Source organism: Aythya marila (genome assembly GCF_965140915.1).
Source record: "Aythya marila genome assembly, chromosome: 3".
Classification (NCBI taxonomy): Eukaryota; Metazoa; Chordata; class Aves; order Anseriformes; family Anatidae; genus Aythya; species Aythya marila.
The window spans coordinates 88,641,431-88,666,855 of NC_139044.1; the positions used below are offsets into that span (position 1 = coordinate 88,641,431).

Below are 25,425 nucleotides of genomic sequence, written 5' to 3' on the forward strand. Positions count from 1 at the left end.
TTTTTGTCATGAGCTTGTAAGTCATGCTTAATTGGGTCAAGTGGGAGTCTGGTTAATGAAACTAAGCATAAGCCTAAATCTAAGGGTTAGCCCATTGGGATTGTTGTAGTGAAATAACTGTATTCCTAACAGGTAACTTTCAGGTGCAGGACATGAAGGAGACTTTATTGTGAATAATCACTCATCAGAATTAAATGGTTGAGTCATTTAATGCTAATTAAATATTGTGTGTCATTGTGACCTAAAAATATTTAAATTTCTCGGCATTCTGGTATCTAACTCCTGTGATATTTTTACAGTAATAAACAGAAGTCTTGATTAAAGCCAACTGCTAAGTAATGTAATTCACTAAACATTAAGGAAATAATCATACTTTATTCCCGGTTCACAAGAAACGTTTCAGGAAGTAACAGTGTTCTTCTATTTCCCATAAGGGCAGCAGAGGGGAGACAGGTCCTGTGGGCCCTCCAGGTTTACCAGGGAAACTGGTAAGCAGTTTATTTCCACATTCAGTGCTTATGTGTACTTTCAAGAGCTATGGTATCATCTGGAACTACACTTAGCCATTCATCTATGTAGGGAACTGAAAATAATGTTGAAATGAGAGATTGTTGAATTTCTTTTTCAGCCCTCTGTGACCGTACTAATATTAGTAAAAGTTGTTTTGAAGTTTCAGGAACTGTGTGACTTTTTCTTCTGCCTAAAAGAAACACTTCTGTGATGTGCAAAGCTGGGTTGCACACCCCTGTGTGGGCTGTGCGTGCATGGGGAACAGGAGCAGTGAAAGACTGGCTTTCTGCTAACAGCTACGTGAAACTAATGAATGGAGCAGATTATGAATGCCACCTTTTACTACTGCTCCAGCAGTATTTACACAGCAACAGTCAGAAGCATAGCTGGGGAGGTTTTGGCTGAAAGAGCCTGCTGTTACAGAGGAATGCACAAATCACAGGCTGCAAGATCTGAGGAAGTATTTTAAGGGAAACAGACTGTAGTCGAGGGACTGAAGGGTGGAAAACCCTGTAAGCCATTTCTCTTGTGCTTGTCAGCAATAAAATTATTGTAAGACACTGTTTAAAGGGATGTATTTTGGATCGGCTCTATTTTGATCAGATAATCACCTTTCATCAAGTTGGGACTGCTCTAGAAATGAGATTCTTACCTATCTGCTTGTCAGGGTATGACCTGCAGCTGATCATTCTAAAACCAACTGGGTAAGTTTACATCTTTAACTTATTTTCACAGGGTCCCCAGGGTGATATTGGACTTCCTGGACTGCCAGGTCCTCCAGGCCTACCTGGTGGTAAGGGTGACAGGGTAAGAAATGCACTCATAATTACAGTCTGCACTTTGACATCACGAATAAATGCAGCAATATGAGCATTGCTTGCAGTTTTTACATGAATTGATTTCTTGTGATTTCTTGTTTTGTATGTAGATCTGTTGGCTGCCATTTGGAGCCCATTAACTACTTGTAGCTCATAAAATATACAGGGAAAGTTACAACATTACTTCAGATTTTTAAATAAGGTTACTGTTGTTAATACATTTTTGTTTTTTGAGTTTGAATCATTTAGGTACTTATCACATTGAAAATCATTGACCCAACCAGATCTGAAATTGTAAGTCAGGCTCTCTGGTCACTACAGAACTATGTGGAACATCAACCCAGTTCTGCACTAGATAGAGTGTCTTTAACAAACATCTTAGGATCTGCTATGGACATACACTGCTTTATGTAGGTATTGAGAAACCTATGTGTACATGCACACTTGCAGGATAGAAGTACCCCACCTAGGATTTTGTTAGGAGGGAAGAATTGGGCCATAGAGACCTCAGGTATCTGCAGAAGATATTCTGCTTTGCTGAATAGATGTCAGTGAAGACTTCATATACATATTTAAAAAAAATAAAAAATCCTTATCTTCTTTTGCTCACAGGAGGCTAGAGAGGGTGGAATTCACTCACCAAACTTCAGACATCTTTGTTACAGGAATTGACAGTTCTGCATTGTGTTTCGTCCTTCCTATTTCAAGCATTGCCTTCAGTATGAAATGAATTGCACTTTTGAAGTGTCTGTTGCTTTCCATTCACAATCGAGGAAGCATACGACTGTTAGACATGTGTATTGCTGCTCTAGATGTCTTTTCTTTGAACAGACGAATCCTGCCCCTGGCACCCTATACACCGTATGGTGGCTGAATAGGGCTCACAGTTGCATTTGGCAGTTTTTAAAAGCTGCTCAGGTACTCAAAAACATGTTTGCAAGACAGCCTTTGTTGTCCTTGAAGTATTTCTTCATGTGGATTTTTTTTTAATGCTGAGATCAGAGACATGTTTCTAGTCAAATATAAGCATTGACATAAAGCAGTCTCTTCTTTTTAGATTGGTAACGATTCATAACTTACTCTTCCAGAGGGAGATCGAAGGCACCTAAGGAAGCAAATATGACAGGAACATGGCTAGTATCTGTTGCAGTGCTGACAATCTCCCTCCAAAGATGCCTATTTCTCTCAATTTATCATATAAAGTGGCTTGACCTGCAAGATAAGAACAGAATGTAGATGGTGTGAACAGCCCCATTCAGATTCTGGCTAGTCAGGAGGTTTCTGTTTGCCTAATGGGCAGATGTTGGTAGTTTTTGTTTGTATCCTCATGTTGGTTTCATGCCCAATGCATATAAAGTCCAAAAAACTCTCCCAGCAGTGATTTCATCCTATGATTGCTTTTTAGCTTCCCTGTTCTGACACAAGTATCAACTGAATCCACTCATATCCTGGATTCATTTTTTAATTCAGTCCCACAGAGACTGGAGTGATTTTTCTGGGTCAGGCTTAACATGGCTGCAGCTCTGCTAATGCATACAGCAAGTCAGAAGCCTGAAGAGCAGTCACATCATGCCACTCTGTCCTTTCTCTACACTGGTTTTCTCACAACCGCATCTGCCTCTGCCTATTATACTAAATAACGCAGCTTCAGGCCAAGACCCAGACCGTGGCACTGGAGCATTATCTGATACAGTTCTTGGGCATGGTTTCTAAGGGATTTTTACAAATAGATAAAGAGTAAGTTAAAAAAATAATAATATATATATTTATATATTAACATCTTACCCTGTTGTCTCCATTGAAATTTTGGAAGACAATGGAAAATGGATTTGGATTGTTTCCGTTGTGATTTTTTTATGGCTGCTGATACAAATATTACAGATCAAGTTTCACAAAAGCAAAAGGTTGTCCAATTCCAACATTATCAGCAGTTTTGTTGCTCAGAAGAAAAGGAAGTGGAGAAAAACAACACAAAACTCATTGTGTTAGATTGGAAATCAAAGTCTTCTTGTTTGAGTAATTGGAAAACCTGAAGGCATGATTTTGAAAATACTTTAGACAAAATAGTTTGTGTTATTTGACAAAGCTTGAATGTTAAATAGGTCTGTGATTTCCACTGCTTAGCTTAGTGGATAATTTAGTATTGGCTCTTCATCCTCATCATAATGAGAACAAATCTAAATTCACAGTTTCTGTGCCTGTGTCTTATAGGAATAAATAGATCTCTGAAATTAGAGAGAAAATACTGCATCTCTGTCTGTTTTAGAAAAAGAAAAAACCTTTTTATGTACAGCTATAGTAATTTAGAATGGGTATGTTTGAATGTGCACTGACTGCAAAGAACATTTAAGGATGATGTGATTGTTTTTCTAACAAAATACAAATACTAGAATTTTCTTAATTGGTGCACTGTTCTACAAGTGAAATACTTCTACAATAGAAACAAATGACATGCTTGAAATGAATCAGGTCATAAATTTATTCTTCTTATGTTCCTGCCTGTCCAAAAAGGTACATTTAAACACTGTTATAGGATTCTAAGATAAAAGATAATAAAAAAAAAAGTTGGGGGGGGGGGGGGAGAGAGGGAACAGAATAACAGTTTTAAGATACAGGTAAATTCAGCTTTCACTGTGATAAAAATTCTAGAGACAAAGCTGCTAAAACCCCTGAGAATTAAACAGAAAGCAAGACAAGGTTGTGACTGAAATTGTGGATGTCTGGCAGTGCTTATCCCACAATACCAAGGCTGGTATGGCTCACAGCTATACAGAATACTTAATATGGCCAGAAAAAGTGATACACTTATTAGATTTTTACTTATAATTTCTAAGTGGTTTGCAGAGCAGAGTTGTAGCAACTTCAAGAGCATCTGCCATATAAAGGAGAGATCTGCTCCTGCTTGACAAGCAGCACGTGACACATGCCGGTGTGTTATATATTCCACATTATTACTTCCCTTCAGCCTGTCACCTTAATTATCCAGGGAGATTAAAGTGCTTTCGCTGTCATTCTTAAAAATGTACAGCTTTAAAGGTCTACTGCATTAATGCTAGATAGTTGGGAAGACTGAAGATGATTTAGTATACTTTTGTGAGGTAGGAAAAAAAGTTAAGGGGGTTCAATTCATACTAGCAAAGTGGCATGAGGAATTTATTTCCAAGGAATCATCACTGTTTTCCACAGTGCTGTAGTCCTCAAATCCTGTTATCTTTCCCAGTAGATATTACTGCTGAGCAAAGAGGACAGATCTAATTTTTCCCCTTAAATTAATATGATTTATGAATATACTAGAAAGCTCCTATTGTGTTACTCATGGTATAGCATATGACACAAAATCGACTGTTCTGTATGCATTCAAGAAAAGGAATTAAGAAATGGTAAAGGGAGACAAATGTTGCTCTGAACAGACCATGACTCATTTACATCTACTGTACAGAGTGGAAGAAAACTATTTAAATTTCTGCAGTTTCAAATTCTAAAAGATTTTTTGTATGTTTAATCTTTCAGGGTTCAGTGGGTGAACCAGGACCTAAAGGTGAACAAGTAAGTGATATTATAGATCGTGGTAATTTAAATTTACACTACCAAATGCTGCACTGCATCACATTGACCAAATCTGAGGGCTCACAATGTATTTTATTTTATTTTTTTTTTTTTTTTTTTAATATAGGGTGCACCTGGACCAGAAGGAGATGGAGGAGAAAAGGGTGACTTAGTAAGACGTTATTCTTTCTTCACCAGATCTAATATTTTGTTGCTGTTAATTAAGACTTCAAAGTGTGGTTTGATCACTGAAATACAATTTCAGTTGTGTACTAACTGGACATACTGCAAAGCATAGCAGTTCTATTAGCCTGGTCATATAGTCCAGCTTTTGGAAAGCATTTTGAAATATACATGTTCTTTTGTGCATATAACATAGTATGTTGAGGCGTGTGTGTATATATATATATATATGCATACACACACACCTATTTATGCATATATACATATGTGCATATATAAAAATTGTTGGTGTTTGAGGCAGTGAGGATGAGGAGATAATTTAATTCAGGTGAAGCAGGAGCACAGATAAGTAACCTTAATAACTCAGACTTGATTGAAATGTATTGTATAGTATCTTTTGGAAATAAGATGCAACAACTCTCTGTTAGAGGGAGAATGGTCTCGGAGGAGGCCTTGACACTGAGATGTTGCTGGAGAGCACAGAAGTGTGGCATGATGTGAATTTAATGGATAATGCCTGTGGCATGTGCCCTTGGGTAAAGAGGATTTGTTTTTGTACAGAAAGAGAAAAGCATGAGTGCAGTGGGGCTCCTACAGTGGGGCTCCCTATCCAGCAAAGCCAGAACTTGATCTTTCAAAAGGAAGTAAACTGCTCCCTACTTAAAATCAGTATGCTGCCAGGTGGTATGCTGTTAAGAAGTGCTTTTTTTTCCCTACCCTCTACAATTCTGAAAAGGTTTTGTAGCTAAGTAACAGCCCTGGTGAGCTAAATGTCCACTGATAAAGCTGTATTACCAGTACACAGGATTCCAAGGAAGCAACACCAGAAGTTCTTTAAATGTGCTGTCAGCCTGTTTTTAAGCTGGTAACAGTTGTTACTTCTATTTCATTTATGAAATATTCATTAATAGTGGCCTTTCTGGCCTTTAGAAACCACTTATTTCATCAATGCCATTTAGGAGAAATGGGAGAATATAATTTTCTAAAATCTCTCCAAGTGTAGTATGATAAAACCAAAGAAGATGAGTCAATGTTTCACAGGCAGTTACAAGATTTTGAACCCAATCTGCTTTTTGGTTTGTTTGTTTGTTTTTCCCCACAATTTAGAGGAAAAAACAAAAACTTCTGAATAGTGACTGCTATTCTCAGTCAAACCATAGGGGGGGATCTTGGGGTTGCTGGAAGCCAGAGGTTATGTTTCTGGGAAAAGGAATTTCTAGGGGTTTGGTTTTCTTATAGCATGGTGGGTAGACCACTGGTTTCTGTTAATGTTTTATTAGGGCTAACAGAACACTGTAAAATAGCCATGAATCTGACAAATAAGCAGTACAAAGCCAGCTGTAAGAAAAATGCTTTCTTGTTTGTGCCTTACAGAAAGAAATCTTACAGAAAAATCTGAAATTCAAGTGTTTTTGTTTGTTTGTTTGTTTGTTTTTTGTTTTTTGTTTTCTGTTTTTTAATGAGTTGTAATTCACTGAAGTGCGATTTTGCACATACCAGCAAGTGCCTTGGATGCTATAAGCGTGAACTTTTTCTTATACAGGAGAAATGTGTCAAGTTTACTGCATTTGTAATGATGATGGCAATAGATACTCTCTTCTAATATAATGTGTCTTGTTTTTTGTTTAGGGTGATATGGGATTACCAGGTGCAAAGGGATCTGTAAGTATAACAAACTGCACTGTTACAGAAATACTGGTAGATCAGATAGATGGTTTTCTGATTAAGGAATAAGAATACAAATAGTGAGACGAGTTCTTTACAAATAATAGTGACATCAAATGAGCTCCAACAGCATTTCTTCCTTCTAAATTCTGAACACAGTTTGTATTAAAATGAATTAGCTTTGGAAAGGAATTCACATCCTGAATGTTAACCAGCACTGAACTGCAGTTTTCTGGCCACTTTTTATTATCATTATTTTTTAAGGAAATGAATGCACTCTTTATGCAGTAGAGGTGCAGAAGGAGGCCCACTGCAATGGCTGCATGCGGTGTGTAATCTTCATACTGTGAAAAGGTGGCAGTAGGACTATACTGCCTGTAAAAGTACTTCTAACCCAGATCAGATTAGTGATTTTTTTTTTTTTTTTTTGAATAAAGAAAGGGTAACTTTGAGGTGGAAGATGAGTAGAAGCTTGTATGTCTCATAAGAGAAAGAATTTGAGAGCCGAATGCATTCTTTTATTTCAGCATCACTGAGGAGTGGGATTATCGCAGGAGCTGACAGTTTGGGCCATACTAGTAACATATCAACAACTCTGCCTCCAGGGAATTGAGATTGAACGTAACAAAATGAGCTGTACTTGTGTTCTAAGGGGCCACTGCACCTTTGGGACTAAGCAAATGCAAACTAGGCATTTATTGCTAAATGAGATATTACAGGAAGGACATGAGGAAGAGAAGCAGCAGAGGAGAAATCTGTAGCTCTTTGCACCAATTTTTTTAAATCTCTTCACCTGATGAGACCCTGGAGTGCTTGTCATCCCAGTGAGTAGGGGGATGAATAAACCATCAGGGAACCTGATTACTTGCCAGGCTGGGCAAGAAAGAAATGATGGCTTCCTTGTTGTGTAGCTCACAGGGGGAATTTTGCTCTGATTATTTTATTCTGTGAGTGTGTTCTCTGGGTCTTATGTCAGAGCCAGCAATTAGCAGTCGGGAATGCAGTGGAAATGGAACTGAAATGGCTCCATCTTGTGGATTTAACTGATATTTAACTGATAATCACGCGGAGGAGTTGACCATGTTTTTGAGGACCTGCTTCAGTGGGGTAATTTTGCTGAGAGTTTTGAGAAGCTGTAAATATGTAGGGAATTTTTTTTTGTCTTTTTTTTTTGGTGCTTGTTTTTGGTTTTGTCTTCATTACTATTGATTAATGGTAGTGGAGTAACTTGTATTGGACGTAACTTGGAGGCTTAGGTCTCACTCTGCATGCTATTTAATCCCTTAGAAAATTTCCTGGCACAGAAGGTATGGCTTTATTTACTAGGATGTACTTCAGTGGCAATATTGATGTAGCCCCGCCATTTCCCAGGGGCCAGGATGCTTATACCAGTAAAATAGCTCTTTATACCCCATCCCTGAGTGCAGTAAGCTGGCAATGCCTCTGTTCTAGCACTGTGCCAACATCACCTTCTGTGAGCACGTTCCCTCCCCAGTGCCAGCAAAATCAAGCGTCGGACCTGGAAGCTGTGTGCTGAGAGCTCTGGCTCTGATACCTAAACAAAGCCAAAGTGTCCACTCCTGAACTCAGCCTGAGGCTGGGTGATACAAGCTCATACTGTGGTCTCTGACAGAGGGTATGAAAGGCATTTGGAGCAAGCAGGGAGCTGGAAATTTTGTAACTTGAGGAGGACTTAATGGCCAGAGAAGTCGTATGTGACATACATGAGGGCAGAAGTACAAACTGAGAGACTGTTCCTTGACAAAAAAACAGTGTCTTTTGTGTGTTATTATGGATGATGATTCTGTCTCTTTTGGCAGAATATCTTATTTTTCCACTCTTCCCCTTGAAATAAGGGGAGACTTTTATAAGCAACACAGCCACTGACCCCAGAAGCTTATCTGAAAAGGTGCTGCACAACAGCTCTGCAGCCCCATGGCTGTTACTTTGAATTTGTGATTAGCTCTTGTCCTGATTTTGATGTGTCAGAATGAGTCTAATGCCAGCACGGCAGTTTTTTTGAAATTCCTCTGTCATTGCCAGGTTGGTAATCCTGGAGACCCAGGTTCCCGGGGGCCTGAGGGAAGTCGGGGACTGCCTGGCATGGAAGGACCACGAGGTGCGCCTGGACCGCGAGGCCTGCAGGGAGAACAGGGTGCCCCAGGGCTGCCTGGCAGCCAAGGTCCAGCTGTAAGTACTGTCCTCCCCTAATTGATATCCCTTTGAACAATTAGCTGTCACTTGCACCACTCCTTTTCTTGCATCAGGAGATACATATGCATGGGAAACCCAAGTGCTATGTTAGAGTACTTGAAATACACCGTACCTTGCAACAGACCCATCTGTACACCAGAGAAATCTTAGGGTTGGACAATGGGGTCCTTTGGTCCTCAGCTTTCAGTTTACTTCCATTTTCTTGTGCCCACCAGTCTCCTGTGGTATGCATGTAGTGTGTTTGATACACGGGTGCACCACGTACACACAGGATCTACCTATCTTGCCGGTCAAAGTGACTTCAGCTGGCACAGTTGTAATTGCAGGGGCTGGGACACCTTTTATTGAACAGACAGCATTTTCCGCATCAGGCACCCTTATAAAATGCTCTGTGGTATCAACTGGTTTTTAAATTACTATTTTTCAATCCTAGGGAAAAGAACCGACGGATCAGCACATTAAGCAGGTCTGCATGAGAGTCATGCAAGGTAAAGATGCTGAAAAGTGTTTGATGTTTCTTGTGCATTTAAGTTACGATACTCAACTGCTGGGGAATCAGGCAAGATTTTCCCTGCCTTAAGCACAGTAAATGGCATGCTCTTAGCAAGGCATGCTGTAGAAAGTCTTTCCACATGCTAATGTAGACACAATACGAGAAACTGAAGTCCTTTTTTTACATACCCTGTGCAGCTCATTGCACTAGTTGTTGATTCCACACTATTTATGTAGTAACCAGGCCATAGACCAGAGTGTTTTTATAAAATACACAAATTTTGTATACAAATCACTTACTGTGTTTATATATATAAAGTACACAGTGTCACTGAAAGCTTGTTTTGCCTTTTGTGCTTATACACTGTTAGATTACAGCAGACAGACTACGGCAAAATAGGTTAAAAAAGAATGGAGGGAGTGCACAGAGAACCATTCTACAGCTAACTTATCATAAAATGAAAATAATAGGCAGATGTTCAAAACCTTAATTATATTTTCTCAGTTCTTCTCGGTGCATGCAGAAAGCTGGAGCTTTTCTAATACAGTCGGGTGCATACTGAGTTTAATAATTTATGCTGTCCTGTAAGCACAAAAGAAATATTTCAGTACTTGCTATTGAAGATGACCTTTGGGATATTATGACTTTGTAATGCTAAGAGTTTACCATAATGAAATTGCTGCTCATGATTTAATCTAAAAAATCTCAGTACAAGTCACTATTCTTGATACCATGGGGATATTTTTAAAAAAACTTTCAGATAAAGCTGTCTTAAGGTGAGATGATTTTCACATGCCTATAAGTAGGGTAAAAGGTCTTTCAGAGTGGTTTCCTGAAAGTCTAATGTTAAGGAGTGAAATTAGATACAATTCTTGATTATATTCATAACAATCACAATTAGCAGTGAAGAGAAGGGTATGAGAAAAATCCAGACTATTTTCATTGCATCCCTCTAGAGAGCCTCTGTAATTGTCAACGTGATCATGTTAAAAAAATAAAATCCAATAGGGTCCCTGGTGCCTTTTCACCATAACAACAATCATAATTGAAGTCCAGCTCCTCAGGAGGCTTAGTCTGCAGATTTCTGTACCCAGTCTTCCTCATTTATCTGCCGGACACAGTTGTGTTATATTTCAAATCCTGCTCTCCCTGTCGTCTTAACCATTTCTGGACTGTGGACACAAAAATAGCTATTTTTGCCAAGTTGTGCAGACTTTATAGCAAATCTCATGTGGACTTGTGTGTGGCTATATCCAATGAAAGTTATTTCCAAGGCGTGATGGAAAGATGGCTTTGAAATCAAATAGGATCATTAAGGAAGGAGACGGCTCTGCTCATGCTGTTACAGCAGTAGACTGAAAGGGGGAGGGGGAGAAAGGAATGTAGCTGGGTCAGACCGTTCCAAGGAATGACAAGTTGATCTTATGCCTAATGAAGAGCAAAGCTCCTGTTGATTCACCTTAAGAAAAGACCAACATTAAACGTTCAATTCTTTACCAAACTTGAGTTCATGACCACCAATCCGAGATGTGTCTTCCCTCTGAAAAATAAGGCCTGCAACTAAGTTGCAGGCTCACTGCCTGTGGTCTTTTTAATTCCTTTTTGCAAAGATGAATCTTCGTAAGTATTAACAAGTAGTAACAAAGAGAGAGATTTGCTCTTTTAAGAGGCAGCAATTACATGAGTAAGTTTTCTTAAAGGTGGATGAAAATTAAATGGCAAAGAAAATTGTGAGGGCACTCGTAAGTAAACTGTATACATTTAAGTCATTTCAGCCTGCAAACATTACATGTTTAAGATGTAGGCTTCAGAGTGACCAGCTACACAGTTTGCCACTGATGAAACTAAGATAATATGTTATATGTAAAAATTTTGCAAATAGCATTTTACATAAGGGAAGTGCTGCATGGTAATCTGTCTGTTTCCATAGCAGAAGATAGACAACCTTCTTTGGTGACCTTTAATACTTGTGAATCTCTCCATTCAAGACCCGCGTGCTGCTTAACGTTATCCTTCTGTTCGTTGCAGAACAACTCGCCCAGCTGGCCGCCAGCCTCAGGAGGCCAGAATTTGGCGCTCCAGGTCTTCCAGGCCGACCTGGGCCACCCGGTGCTCCAGGGCCTCCTGGGGAAAATGGCTTCCCAGGACAGCTCGGCCCCCGTGGCTTGCCTGGCCTTAAAGGTCCCCCTGGTGAGATCGGTCGTAAAGGTCCAAAAGGTAAGAAATTCTGTAGCTGGCTTTCAGGGGTTGGCTGGAAATGCTCTCCTTGTACTTGGGGTCACATTACATAATTGAAATTTGTCTTTCTCACATATTAACTGCATTAAAATTAGACTTGGCTTTCTGAGTTTTCCATGTTGCGTAACAAACAATTCTCAATGCCAGAGGCAGCCTACGTTTAAATCTCCTTTTTATTTACTATCAACAGCTGAACAACAACAAAATCAAAGCTCTTCTGGCCAAGCTATAGAATTTACAGTTGTTGTTTATGATATTAGGTTGTCTGAGGCACAGAGAGATGATAAGCATGTCAATCCTCTGAGCGAGGGATTTCAACATCTTATTTTTCAGTCAGTTGAACCCAGAGAGTGATGTTTTTTTTTCCCCTTTGGATTACAGGTTGTTAATAAACAATATACAGGTGTGAATGTCAAACAGATCCTGCATTAGATATCTAACCTGTTTCCTGCCTCTGCTCCTTCAGTTGCCCCAGTGATTAAAGGGCACATTGGCTGGCCTCAGCAAAACTTGTTTATAGATGTTTCTTGTCATCATATCACTAATACACTATGAGAAAGGACAGACATCTGCCTTGAGCTAGAAGTAAGCAGCTGAATCAGTTTCCTAATATTAACAGTCTGTCTCACGGACTCCTGAGGTTTGTGTTTTTCACATGCTAAAAAGTTCCAGCAGGGATTTTCTCTTTACCCTACGCAGTCCAGTTGTGAACCTCACTTCTGCATGAATTACAGTCTCAAAAGCTAACATAAACAGTCAGGTTCATTCACTAATCCCTAGTCTAAATCCATCCAGTTTCTCACATTACAAGTGGCTGATAAAACTCTGCCTTGTATTTGGGTATAATACTCAAGCCATTCTTATATTTAACATCATTGCACCTTATGCCACAATCTATTGATTCTTTGGAAAGGACAAATCTGTAAGAAAATTGAGTTACCTTACGCTTCACAAAAAAAAATGTTGATCTAAATTAATCTCTTTTGTTCCCATCTGAGAGGGTTTATATGCCTTCAAAGGATTATGCAGGGGAATTTTCTGCAAAGTCTTTTGTGCACCATGTATGTATTACTGTTTGTATTCAGCAGTGGTTTCAATTTGTTTTCTTGAAGGAAGGTTTTATTTAAAAAATTGTATTTCAACACAAAGCCGGTCTGTTGCCAGATTAGAGTGTTTACTTTTGTCTCAAGTTCTATTTGAAAGTAAAATTGGAAAAAAACTTTGAGAGAAGGAATAGAATACAAAGAAAGCAAACCCTAACTACATTGTTGCTGTAGTTCTGTTACTGTTTGATTTAAAGTGGTATCACCTGTATTCACAGAAGCAATTAAAATGGAGATACAAAGGTGGGCTGATGTGATGAACTTGAGTCAGCACACAGCAGGCTGCACTGTGGTAATGTTAAAAAAATAATAATCTACACAGCACATGAAAAAACAAACTCAAAATTAGCAAAATGCTGTTTCATACCATAGTTGGTATTCAAATTCCAGGTTACCTAATGGTAAGCCTTGAAACAAATTTGCAGATACCAAAGAAGTGGTGCACACGCACGTGCGTGTGCTATCATGATGGTGCTTTACGACACAAACCAGGTATTGCCTAGGATGTCAAACACCTGCCAACTATTGTCGTGAGAAGACATCATCACCTTGCACTGAGGGCTGGGCTGCTTGGCTGACTTCACTTTCTCCTCTAAGTGAGGTTTTTGCCATGCTCACCTGGAGGCTGTCTCAGCATAGGAGTGGCACCAGGGGGAGGTTCCCAGTGCTTTCTTCAGCCTTGTGGGCACCAATATATTGCCCAGCTTCTGTGGCCACCTGCTGTATAGGTAGTGGAGGCTATTTGGTACCCCCTTGTCCAGGCCATTTCGTGGAAGTGCCAGGGTAAGATGAGTGACATTGGTGGGGTCTTCAGGAGCTTCAGTGCAGTCAAATAATTAGACTAAGAACTAAAGTAGTTGTTTTAAATGGCATCCACGTTGATACCTCGTGAAAGACACCCCTAAAAGACTTTGATTATATTATTTATGAGGTTCTCAATAGCTGCATGTTTCATGGTACGTGGCAGGAAACATGAAAAAGATCTCCATGCACCCACCAAAGAAAAGCCTGTGTGATAGCGGCCGGCACACGAGAACAAAGTAATTTGTCTTATTTTTGTGACTATATGCCTTGGATGTCGACAGTATGCTGTAATCTGTGCAAGTAAGCTTCTATTTTCTTCTGTGCAATAGCTGTCTCAAGTACTAGCACTGGAGAATTTTTACTTACTAGCTGAATTCACATGGTCTTTCAAAAGCCCTCTGTCAGTAACCCCAGGCTGAAACCCAAAATAGCCTTTGTGGTTCTGTGATTTTGGTTTATTTCTCTTATTTAGGCTGTGGTGTATTTCACGTGGTACTCACTGTCCTGTCCCTATTTTTTCCCCTCCAGCGTGTCTATTAAGTATAACTCAAACATAGGGAGGGTGGAAATGGCACCCAAATCTGCAATCTTTTACAAGAACATATGTCATGACATCTTTCAAAAACTCTAGGAATATATACAGCCACATGAATTCTCTGCTTATGAGCTTTTCACTTCTTAGAGGTAACTTACTGAAGGTAATACTCCAGGCAGGCTGTAACCAATGTTTCATGAATTTGCTTTAGGTGAACCAGGAGAAAGAGGAGAGAGAGGATTTCCAGGCAGAGGAGTGAAAGGCTTCCCTGGACCAAGAGGTCTTCCAGGTAAATATAAAAGGCTGAGGACAAAGCAGAAAAGGGAAAGACGTGCAATAAAATTCAGAATGGATACCTCAGGCTACCTTGAATACGTTAAAGGTGTCCATTATTAAGCAATAAGCTTCCAAACAACAGTACTTCCTAACTTTTTTGTTGTAGGTAGTGATAAAGTCACAAATCCAAATTAAAAGCTCTTTTACTGAAGTGCTACCACCCCACCCAAGATTAAGAAAAATATGTACAAAGCATTAGAAAAAAAAATAAATCAAAAACATAAGAGGCAAGCCACAAACCCAGACTATCTTACTGGCAGTCCGAGCAATCTTCAAAATCTCCATTCATAACTTAAGACATTCAAAATATAACTCTTCATTTTTGCAGTAATTAATTACAGTGTTGTGTAATAGGGCTCGAGGATAGATACTTGCTGATAAATGCAGCACAACTGGCCTCTAGTGGCCAGTGATGAAAATGAACATTTCCATCAATGTCTGCAGCATGTTTACGTATATACATAGTAGCTACCAACATTTGTTCCCTTTGTAAAAAGGAAAACAATTTCAGTTGCGTATATACTGATACCCAGGATGTCTGGGAGGCTCAGAGCTCTTCTCTTCAGAAATTTATCATTGGAAAAGGCTTACTAAAATCACTGTATTTTATCCCTTCATTGAAGATTTAAAAAGATACTTCAGTGCTCAGCAGTTCCACTCTACGCATCTATTCCCCAACATATCTGAGTGGAAAGTAAAAATAAATTCTTGATACATCTCTTTCCAGAGCAGTAACATAACTCTGAAATAGCGAGTAGCATCTGCAGCTCCACAAGCCTCACCAGCAGAATTGCTTGTGTGGCTCCAATCAGCTCTATGGTGCAGGTTTATAGGGTGGCAGGTATAACTGGAGAGGCTTTGGACTGAGATTTCATTGCTATAGATGTGTAAAGGCAGCCTGGTTCTCTGCTGGCGAGTAACTGTCTCTCTCTGTGGTCACCTCTCTGGGGAATCCACTGAGAGCAGTAAAAATGGAATTTATCCATCTTCATACAGCTTTTAACAAAAGGCCGTTCAGTAATGTGAGATATACGCTGAGCGCATCCCATGCTGCTAGCTTGAGACTTGATTCCTCTTTTCCAGGTGAGCCAGGCAAAGCCAGCTACGGCAGGGAAGGCCGTGACGGCGTACGAGGTCCCCCTGGGGTGGCCGGTCAGCCTGGAGTGCCCGGTCCTCCTGGCCCTCCTGGCCCTCCAGGGTACTGCGAGCCATCGTCTTGCCGGGTGCAGGCTGGGCAGAGAGCTGGTAAGAACGTGAAAGGGCCATGAGTGGGCAGCGCACGTGCCACCAAGTGCTAGCATCAACTTACTTCCTGCACAGACAGCTGAGAAACAGATAAGGAATGGAGGAGAAACACAGACACAAAGAAACCTTGCAGCCGAGGTTTCAGTAAGGCATTTTAACACAGCGGGTGTCCATTAAAGGTGTACTTAGCAACACAAGTTGGAGCAATGGTGCTTACAAAAACACACGGGCAAGGCCTTTTGGTTCTTCTCCCCTGGGGAAAATAAAAGCACTTGTCTATTAATAGTGTTTTTTTATAAATAAAGAGTTTCCATGAATACTTCTTCTCCCATCCTTAATTTCTTTGTATGATGTACAGTGAAATGACATGTCTTCAGGCAACAAATAAAAAAGGATTAGTTTATTTACTTCAGTTGTAGCTATATTTTTTGTGCACGTAGAACACAATCTAGAGCCCTCTGAGCAGGCTCCATCATTTCATACTTGGTTATTTCGATGTACGTACATGGTGCATGTGCTGTGCTAAGCCTCCCTCAGCTCTTCAGCTGTGGAAATGCAGCGTGGAAACCTGCCCCCTGCCATGCCTACAGTCACCAGGGGCTCATGACTAAGCCCTGTGGAATAACCTCTTTGTTTTCCATTCCAATTTGTGTTGCGTTCCTAATTTTGGATGAAGCCTATTCCAGCTCAACTCCTGTGTCAAATTCACATAAAAGGCTGGCAGCCATTTTCAAGGGAATGTTAAGTCCCAGAAACGTACCAGTTTCATAGCTGAGATTACGTATTTTAAAGTAACATCTGTGGTTGTACAAAACACAAACAAATAAATGATGTCTTAAACCCCTGTATGCTTTTATATGTGTGTTTATGTTCAATATCAATAAACAGAACAGCTGGAAGGCCACCATTAGACATCCCAAGTTGCCTTTTTTAGATAAACTCAATTTAGAGAAAAATGTGCAATGTGGATATTTTGTTTCTCTCTGTGTAAATTAAACTATTTGTGTTTTTGACTGTACCTTCTCTGAAGCCTGTTCTTTCTCAAAGAAAACAATGAAACTATCACATGATGTTTTCTTTCATTTTGCTATTAGTCACCCGCATTTTAAAACACAAACCTTGGCACATTTGCTTTAAACATTATTTTTTTTTCTAGACCTTCGTTGTCTGTTTCTGTTCAAAATATACAGAAATAACACAAGCAACTGAACTATGTATTTTGCCTCTAACATACATGTATAAGAGAACACTTAGGAGAAAATATTTTTTTATTGTTATATTATAATATATACTCTGAAGGAAATTGCAAAACCAAACCCCATAAACCTACCCCCGAAACAAACCTGATGCGGTAGCTGCATTTAGGAGCTGCTTCCCTGGCACCTCAGCTGGTGACAGAAAATGCCTAAATAAGCTCATGTAGGAGAATAAGAAAAAGCTGCTAATTTGCACATCTGTTTAAGAACACGTTAAATGGGATTAATGTTATTAACCTCTGTATGACCCTTGCACAGCCCAGTGTTTTAAATGATGCAATACTGCAAGTCGTAGCTTCAACACTGCTGTCTGTTTAGTTCCACAGAAGCAGCACTGGGTGAGATCTGGGGGAAGAAAGTAGAAATAAAGAAACATGATAGCCTTCCTAGAGACTCTGGGCAAGACTGAGACAGGATGGTTTTCCTGCACCTCCTGTTTGGCCAAGCTTTCTCATAACCGACATCTTCTACTTCAATACTACAGGAATTCATCAGAATAGATATGTGCAAAGAAATTCAGTCTGAAGAAACAAATCCAGACAATTGCATATGAGGTGCTTGCCTTGCTCATCCATAGCAGTGTTCCACAAACTTTCAGATTAGGTCAGTTTTTACCAATGTAGGTGATGGTCCTCAAAATAACATAGTACAAATAAAGTACAAATAAAGTACAAATAAAACACCAGTGTTAATGACAAATTGTTTCACCAGCAAACTTTTATTTTGATTATAAAGCGTGTAAAACTTAAAAAGAAAAAAACAAAAAAACAAAACCACTGATAATGAAAGAATTGAACTGATAAATCATACAGAATGAAAATATTATTTTCCATACATAATGCATAAACATAATCAAAAGAAGAAAAACCCCAACATTTAAATATAAATGTGAAGTGCTTTAAAAAATATAGTCTGAAAATGCAAAAAATTCCACAATGGAGAGAAAACATTGATATGTAAAAAACAAACCAGAATTATTACAATCAAACAAATGCAACACTGAGGGTCAATTCAATGCAGATGCTATGTAAGTGGACAGCTTGAGATTGGGACAGATTTTATCTAAATAATGGTAGAACATATATCAAAAAAAAATAATAATCAGGAATTGAATGTTAGCAACAGCACATTCAAGTAAATAAAGATTTGGAAAATAAAAGCATAATCATGAAGTTTAAGGCATATTAACTATGGTGATATAGAAAAAAAATGGTGCTAGTTTAAATAAAAACAGGTAGATGGCACAAAGCAAAGAGGGTGGGAGGTTTCCCAGGTCACTGACAGCATTGCCAATTCTAACAGCTGCTCCTGGACTCTCTGGGTGAGGTCCTGAGTAAGGATTTTTCTCCTGCCTTTCTGGTTCAACAACACAAAACATGATGAAATGTCCAAATGACAACCTCCTGGAAATCCCTTCCACCACTGGGGATCTTTGCCGCCACTCATCACCCTCAGGGTGTAATGGTGCTGTGATCATAGATGGCACAGCTGCCCAGTTATATGACCCAAGCGTAGGCAGGAGCCCAGAGAAAAACATTCAACAACCGTCTGCAAACTGATAACCAGTTCTTTGCAACCCGACCTGATACCTTAAAGTTTTGACAGACGTGCTTTCCCTACTAGGCTATTAACAAGTATTAACAATACTGCTGCCAAATACTGCACTATGTTTTTATATACAAATATATATAAAAAAACATATATATGACATATTTATATTGTTAATATAGTGTATATATTTATATATGTATATCTACTTAAAGTTTTCTGTCACAGCCATCACTGGACTCAAGCAACCTGGTACGAACAGGTACCAAAAAACTTTTGTGACTATTTTACAAGGCCAAGCTAAAGGATGAGTGACGGCTCTAGAGCACAATTTGAGGCACCTGAAAGAAGGAAGAAAGCAAGGCTGGCGAGATTACACCAGGATTTGCTTCCATGAATACCCTCATGTGAGCTGAGTCTACACAGAGCCAAAACCTTATCTCCAAATTTGCTTTTCCTTTGAAAAGGGAGTGTCAGCAGGTGGTTTGAAGACTACCTGGAAGACAGAGTAAAGGAGAAACTGAGTCCTGTTGGTTCCTCCTGGCAGAACACAGCAGCGACACTCCACGTATAAACACATGCTGCACTTTTGCAAATGTTTTGAAATTACTGAATTAACTGTGTGAGATGTGTTTGCTTGACCTGCTCATAGGATGGACCAGTAAGATGAGGGGTGGATGCCACTGTTCCCAGTATTATTATTTGGCCTTGCAGTTTCTGCCTCCTTTGTACTTAAAATGCAGCCACAGCACCGTCTCTGCACCTGGATCACAGGTAAAGAAGAAAGGGCCTACATTTTGTAGGGTGTGTTACTCTCATCTCATTTGTTATAACCTCAGTTTTATTCCCCTCCCCTCACTCCTTTCAAAAGGACTACTCAAACTGTGGCACCTATAGACAACACATGTAGCAAGCCTGCTGAAGCCACTACCAAATTTGAAGAAAAAAAAATCACGCCAGTGGTCAAATTATCACCTAGCATCCTTTATAATGCCACTGACCTGGGAGTTCTCTTTTTTTTTTTTTTTCTCCTGGAGAGTTAGTAAGAGAAGAACGAAAACAGTTAACTCACCTGAAGTTAACCACTTTTGGAATGAGAGCGATTGCCTCATTTTTAGACTGGACTGTTTTCTGCATCTGATTCATAGATTATATTAACTTCCCTCAGATTTATTTACCTATTGAGACCAAGATTTTCCACTTTTTTTTTCCCTCCAGCCTGTGCAACCTTAAGTTTCACCAACCTGTCATAAAGCATGAGCCTGCCCACGGTGTGCTCAGCAGCCCTGTGCCCCACCGGGCTCACTGCAATGGTTGCCTTCCTTTGCATCCTCTTTTATCCTTCCTTTTGATTTGAAACGTAAAAAAGAAAAGGTTGTCACTTCTGACAGAACCACTATTCATGTACAGAAAACATAGGAAATGTTGCCATTTTCATCTGGAAGCCTGTTTCACAGATGTAAATGGCCACATGAGCAGTGCAAAGAGCACACTTTCTATCCACTCAATACATATCCTTTGAATTGAACCTTAAGTGTTGCAAACCAAAAATATAATGAAGGAAAGAAGCAACCAGTATGCATGTACTGTGATGAATTCAGTGACAACTGCATATCATTCAGAAATGAAAGAAAACAATAAAATAAGGTATGTCATTGAACTTCCTTCAAATGTATCAACTGGAGACAGAATGTATTTACATTGAAACATCAGTAAATAATTAAAAGCATTTAAGAACAGCAGACTTGGAGATAAAACTGCTAATAAAATACATGTAGACTACATTCTTTTTAGCTACAACTTATTTTGGTCTAGAATCTGTAATGTTCGTTAGCAATTAATATTTGAAAACTGCATTTTCCTAAAGTACGGTGAGGTTTGAGTTGGCTTTGCCAACTTCAACAACAACCAAGGCAAGGTCACAGTTAAACTTGTTCTCCATGGTCTACACCAACCTCTATGAATGGATTTAGAAACCCATCCAGCATCATCTAGTTGTAGTGGTCATAACAGATTTCAGAGAAACTTTACATGATTCAGTAAAGCTCAAATCTAACAAACACAAACCAAAAAAAAATAAAAATAAAAATAAGGCAAATGCAAAAAAAAAAAAAACCAACATCGTTTTGTTTCCTGAGATACTTCTCATGTTTTAACATGCTAAGTTAGAGCAGCACTTCTACCGAACTGGTAAATTAAGAAAAGAACTTAGTGGCTGGCTTTAGGCTAGTGTATCTGGAGAAACAAGTGTATAAAATGCTAATGTAGCTGGGGGTGTGTGTGTGTAAGACTTTTATGTAAACATCACAGAAAAATAATAATTAAAAAAAAGTGTACACTGACATGAAAAATAGTATTTCACCATTGTGAAAAATAAGTGCTAAAATATATTGTGTGATTATCCATTAATTTAAAAAATATGCATATTTAACAAAGCTGTGCATATCTAACACCTCTCGTAATCCACAATCAGAAACCAAAGGGAGGAGTGACGATGCACTCAATCCCATTTCCTCATCACAGTGCTCTTCTAGCATTAAAACAAATCCAGTTTAAGACAAAAATATCGGATCTTAGAACATAACTAAGTAGGCTGCACTGCTGCTTGATTGTACAACTGTGATTGTGCTGCTTTAGTTTTTACCAACCTCTGCAGACCCGCTGCTCTCCTGGAGACACCTGCCATTGCGGGGGACGTAAGTGATGCCCAGGGGCTGCGTGTTCTGCTTCTGCACGTTCTTCTACGGTGTGTCTAGATACATAAACAATCTAAGCAAAATTACCTGAAAATAATTACCGAAGAAAGGCAGTATTTCTCCATATACTACCATGTAAAAAATAAAGGGATTTTAGGAAAAACTACCAGACTCAAGAACACAACGTGAACTCTGGTGCCGTGCAGCTACACAGCACCGGGCCCTTCCTTGAGCTGCTGAGTTCAGCCCTTGCTTTCTCACTGCTCTGGGAAGGTTTCTGCGCTCCCCCGTGTGGACAACAGGAGCTAAACTGCAGCCTCGGAAAAGTCTAACCCTAAGTTTATTGCCTTCTTCGAGCAAGCCGAGTCGTTCTATACATAGCTATTAGAAAAAGAGCCCAACACTTTCTTAGGAGGCAATAAAGAGACTTGCCATCAAGTAGAAGTGTCCGACCCTGAACAAGAACAAAGCTTGGAGAGCTTTTAAGAAAGGTTTCAAACATTTTGTCAAAGATAATTCAGCTCAAAGTTCCAAATACACATTCCCAAATCAGAGAAATACCTTGTGCTGCTGGAAATAACAACCCTCCCTGTCTAGTTTCTTGCAATGTTTACCACAGCACAGACTGCTCAAAACAAAGATGAAATCGATGTTGTGGATGCCCCAGCCCTTGAAGAGCTCAAGGCCAGGTGGGATCGGGCTTTGGGCAACCTGGTCTGGTGGGAGTGGGCTGGAACTAGTGGATCTGTGAGGTCCCTTCCAACCCAAGCCATTCTACAATACTATGACACAGCAAATCCCCAAACAGATGAACATCCCCTTGCCCTCCCTGGCTCCCCTTCCCAAAACCCCAGAGAGCATCAGTCTAAAACTGCAAACAAATTTCAGGGGCCAAACCTGGAAACCACGCAGACACACGTTTCCAGCTGCATCCTGCTTTCAGTTGTAAAAATGTGGAGTTGGAGCAACCCCATGTAAAGGGAAGTCAAGCTGGGATTAATTCTGTGAACAACATGAAATCTTTAAAAAAGGTATCAAGAGAGCCCATGTAACAAAATACCCGTTTTCTCATGTGAGAAAATTAAATTGGGCTTTTAGCAAAACAAAAAATAATGCATCAAGGGTAATTACCAAAGTAATTACCTGCAGATAAATTCAAAGTTCAAATGTTCAACTACATTTTAAAAGACCTTTAGATTTGAGCCCCAAGAAAAGAAAAAAGGCATCTGTAGGAAATAAAGATGAAAAAATAAATTTCTTCAAATATAAAAAGTGTTCTACTTTCTGCTCAGTTCAAGTAAATTAAAATACAGGAATTGCATCTGGCAACTAATAAATGCTCAGTTTCAGCTAGCTAAAAGCCCCAAAATATACAGATAAAACCCTAAGACAGCGTGACAGTCTATGTACAGCATTCCAGAAGGGGGCTGCTCAGAACCCTTTCAATCTTGTGATATTCCCTAAAAGACAGCACCCTTTTTGATATTATCACAGAAAATGAAGTTTAAAATTAACTTACAAAGTAAAAAAATATTTCCATTTTACATACATTGGAATTACTAGAGAAGGAAAACAAAACGTTCCTGTGGGCTGCCTGACCAGCAGTTCATTTGAAAGAATTGAACACGGTGCGCGGGGCCCGGGTCTTTGCAGGGTGAGCCGCCCACCCCCAACACCAGCAGGGTGGACATTGAGTGAGGCACCATGGCAGCCATCGGAAGCACTCCCTCTCGCACCGCTGGGCCAGCTTGTAGAGAGGAAAAGACCAGACCTGGAGGGGCAGGTGACGTCGGAGAGAAAAGGAGCGTTTATAGGCACGGGAGGTCTGAAGCAGGAGCAGGAGATGTGGAGCTCTGCACCGGTGGGAGGAGTTGTCCCAAATGTGCCTTCATCATGGTGCAATGAAGGTGCCCTGGTGGGGCCTGCAGGGACAGAGGGCCAATGCTGCCTGCTAGGGCACTGCGAGGGGTGGGCAGGAGAGGAGGCTGAGAGCTGCAAGCTGTCCATGGACTTCGACCCAAATCTCAGTACTTACAGGGCATGCACGTAACACCCTGAGCCCCTGCAGCATGCCTCCAAGTGCAGCGTGTTGCAGCTCTCCATCAGAGATCAGGCTTGTGACACGCCATCGGTTTTCTGGCATCCTCCTTCCAGCTCACCTCTCCTGTCCCGGGTGCCAAGATGCCAACTTTCCATCCCTGTGTTCATTTAAACATTTTCCTTCTGCTAAGCACCTTCCTCCCTCAAAACGTGTGCTTAATACACCAAGTGACACTTGGAGGTCGCTCCCAGGGTATGATTTTCGTCTTAGCAAGTGTGACTGAAGACTCACCCTACTCCCTGGATACCTAATGTGACTCTACAAGGTACAAATATTTCTCCTCTTGGTCTGGAAGCAAGTGCTAGGAACTCTACCCAGAACAAATGTCAATATATTATTTTAGTCTCCCACCATTATTACTGTTTCTAAGTCAAGATCAGAAGTCAGACATTAATTTTGTATGAGAGCTTCTCTGGAATCTAACACTCCCAATCTGGGAGCACTTCACTGCCATCTGACCAAGCGGCTGGCTCCTTTGGCACTGCTGAAGCACGGCGGCCACCAAGACCACTCGCCTGCCTACAGCAGGACAGCATTACCACCTTCCTAATGACAGAATTCCCTTAATAGCATTTTCAATTTCTATTACACTGTAGCCAGTTCCTTAGGACTAATCTACAATTGTCTGTTTCCTGATTGTAAGGAGTGAAATTTTGGCCAACCCTTCTACCTCCTTTTCAGAGTCAGGCTCTGTACAATTGGTTTTCTCCACCTTTTCTTTTGGCCACTCCTTTAAGCTCTGTATGATTTGCATGTTGTTCTCTTTTGTTCTTTACTGACAATGCCTGTTCATTTACCCAATGCTTGCAAGCTGCATGCAGTCAAGACCCATGTCTGACAACTTCCAGAGGACAGTTTCCTAATTTTTCCAAACTTCTCTTGAACTTCAACTATTTTTATTTTTGCAGCCAGTTACAAGGACCTGTGAATTTTACACTTTACTGGTTTCAAGTTCTTCTGAAACTTATTTCAGGATGTAATTCTTGCAGGAGAAATAGGAAAATGTGCCTTTTGTAAGATCAGGGACTTATGAAGGTTTCTTCTCCAGATGTCACTGCTAACATGTGTGCTCTTGCTAAAGCAAGATGTCTTTTTCATAAGCAGACATAATGGCAGAGTAGCTTGATTACAAGCAATGATAATACACTTACTGAGTTCACATGACCATTAGAAGGTGTCCCAGTTCTCAGTGAAGAACAACACCAGGAGTCCCTACCACTCACACCCGGAGTGTATATACAACCGTGACTAAACCAACGATCAAGTTCTCAGTTGGAACATCATTCATTCAACAGAAACACCCCTTAGTGCTACACCTGGTGAATTCCCAGTCAGTCTGAATCTGAACTGGATGGGAGTAGAGATCATAAAAATATCTGTTTCTTTCTTTGACGTCTAGAAAATTATATAAGTGGTTGGTAGGGCTCGTGGTACATGATGCAGACCTGGTTCAGGGGGTGTGCCAGAGCCTCCTCAGGGGACAGTAACATTTAGTCTGAACAGAGTTCCTAGCACTCCAGCTAAGATCTTACATTCACCACCAATGGGCACACTTTAAAACTTCAGAACAGCATTTTCTCTGTTTAAACTTCACCACCAGTAAGAAACATCAAGCCAGCTTACATACTGAGGCATATGTACTGCCTTAAGTTATAATAAAATATTTTTTGTTTGAAGAAAGAAGCTTATGAAAATTATTTGGGCCTATTTTCTCTTCTAAGCAAAATAAATATGAGAAACATAACACATGGAATGCACTCTGGAAAACAAATGTCATCATTTCGCAATTATGACACTGCAAATAGAATAGAAAAAGGCTCAATTCCGCGCCTTACAAATTATCTACAGACCATGCAGTGTCAAGGGAACAAAAAATGCACCAAGTATTTCAAAGATTAAATTAACTTATTGAGAGGAGTGAAAAGTGATTGTGAACCCAAGTGTCTATGGGAGAGGGTTTTTATTTCCCACTGGTGCGTGACCGAGTCTGTGCTACATGGTAATAGCAGTCTGCTGGATTGCATCTTCCATTAGGTCCAGGTGGCCCTTGCGGTCCGGGTGACCCTGGAGTTCCTGGTGAGCCCGGCAGGCCAGCAGCTGGTGGAATAAAGTTAGAATTAGCACAGTCCTTGCC

General features: G+C 40.0%; 2 protein-coding genes across 3 annotated transcripts in view; one reads left to right on the forward strand and one right to left on the reverse strand.

The window, feature by feature from the left end:
- COL9A1 (collagen type IX alpha 1 chain) overlaps positions 1-15,713 on the forward strand; it is a gene marked incomplete at both ends in the record, with an annotated part of 64,269 nt that extends 48,556 nt beyond the window's left edge. Inside the window, 10 exons of the mRNA XM_082758219.1 lie at positions 435-488; positions 1,246-1,317; positions 4,839-4,874; positions 5,002-5,046; positions 6,687-6,719; positions 8,766-8,912; positions 9,370-9,424; positions 11,458-11,646; positions 14,321-14,398; positions 15,529-15,713. Of these exons, the coding sequence (XP_082614345.1) occupies positions 435-488; positions 1,246-1,317; positions 4,839-4,874; positions 5,002-5,046; positions 6,687-6,719; positions 8,766-8,912; positions 9,370-9,424; positions 11,458-11,646; positions 14,321-14,398; positions 15,529-15,713 (894 nt within the window). The remainder of the gene's footprint in view (positions 1-434; positions 489-1,245; positions 1,318-4,838; positions 4,875-5,001; positions 5,047-6,686; positions 6,720-8,765; positions 8,913-9,369; positions 9,425-11,457; positions 11,647-14,320; positions 14,399-15,528) is intronic.
- A 1,894-nt stretch (positions 15,714-17,607) lies between these two features.
- Positions 17,608-25,425, reverse strand: part of COL19A1 (collagen type XIX alpha 1 chain) — a 206,870-nt gene continuing 199,052 nt past the window's right edge. For both annotated transcript variants that reach the window (XM_082756375.1, XM_082756374.1), the window contains one exon: positions 17,608-25,388. In XM_082756375.1, the coding sequence (XP_082612501.1) occupies positions 25,252-25,388 (137 nt within the window). In that variant the 3' untranslated portion in view covers positions 17,608-25,251. The remainder of the gene's footprint in view (positions 25,389-25,425) is intronic.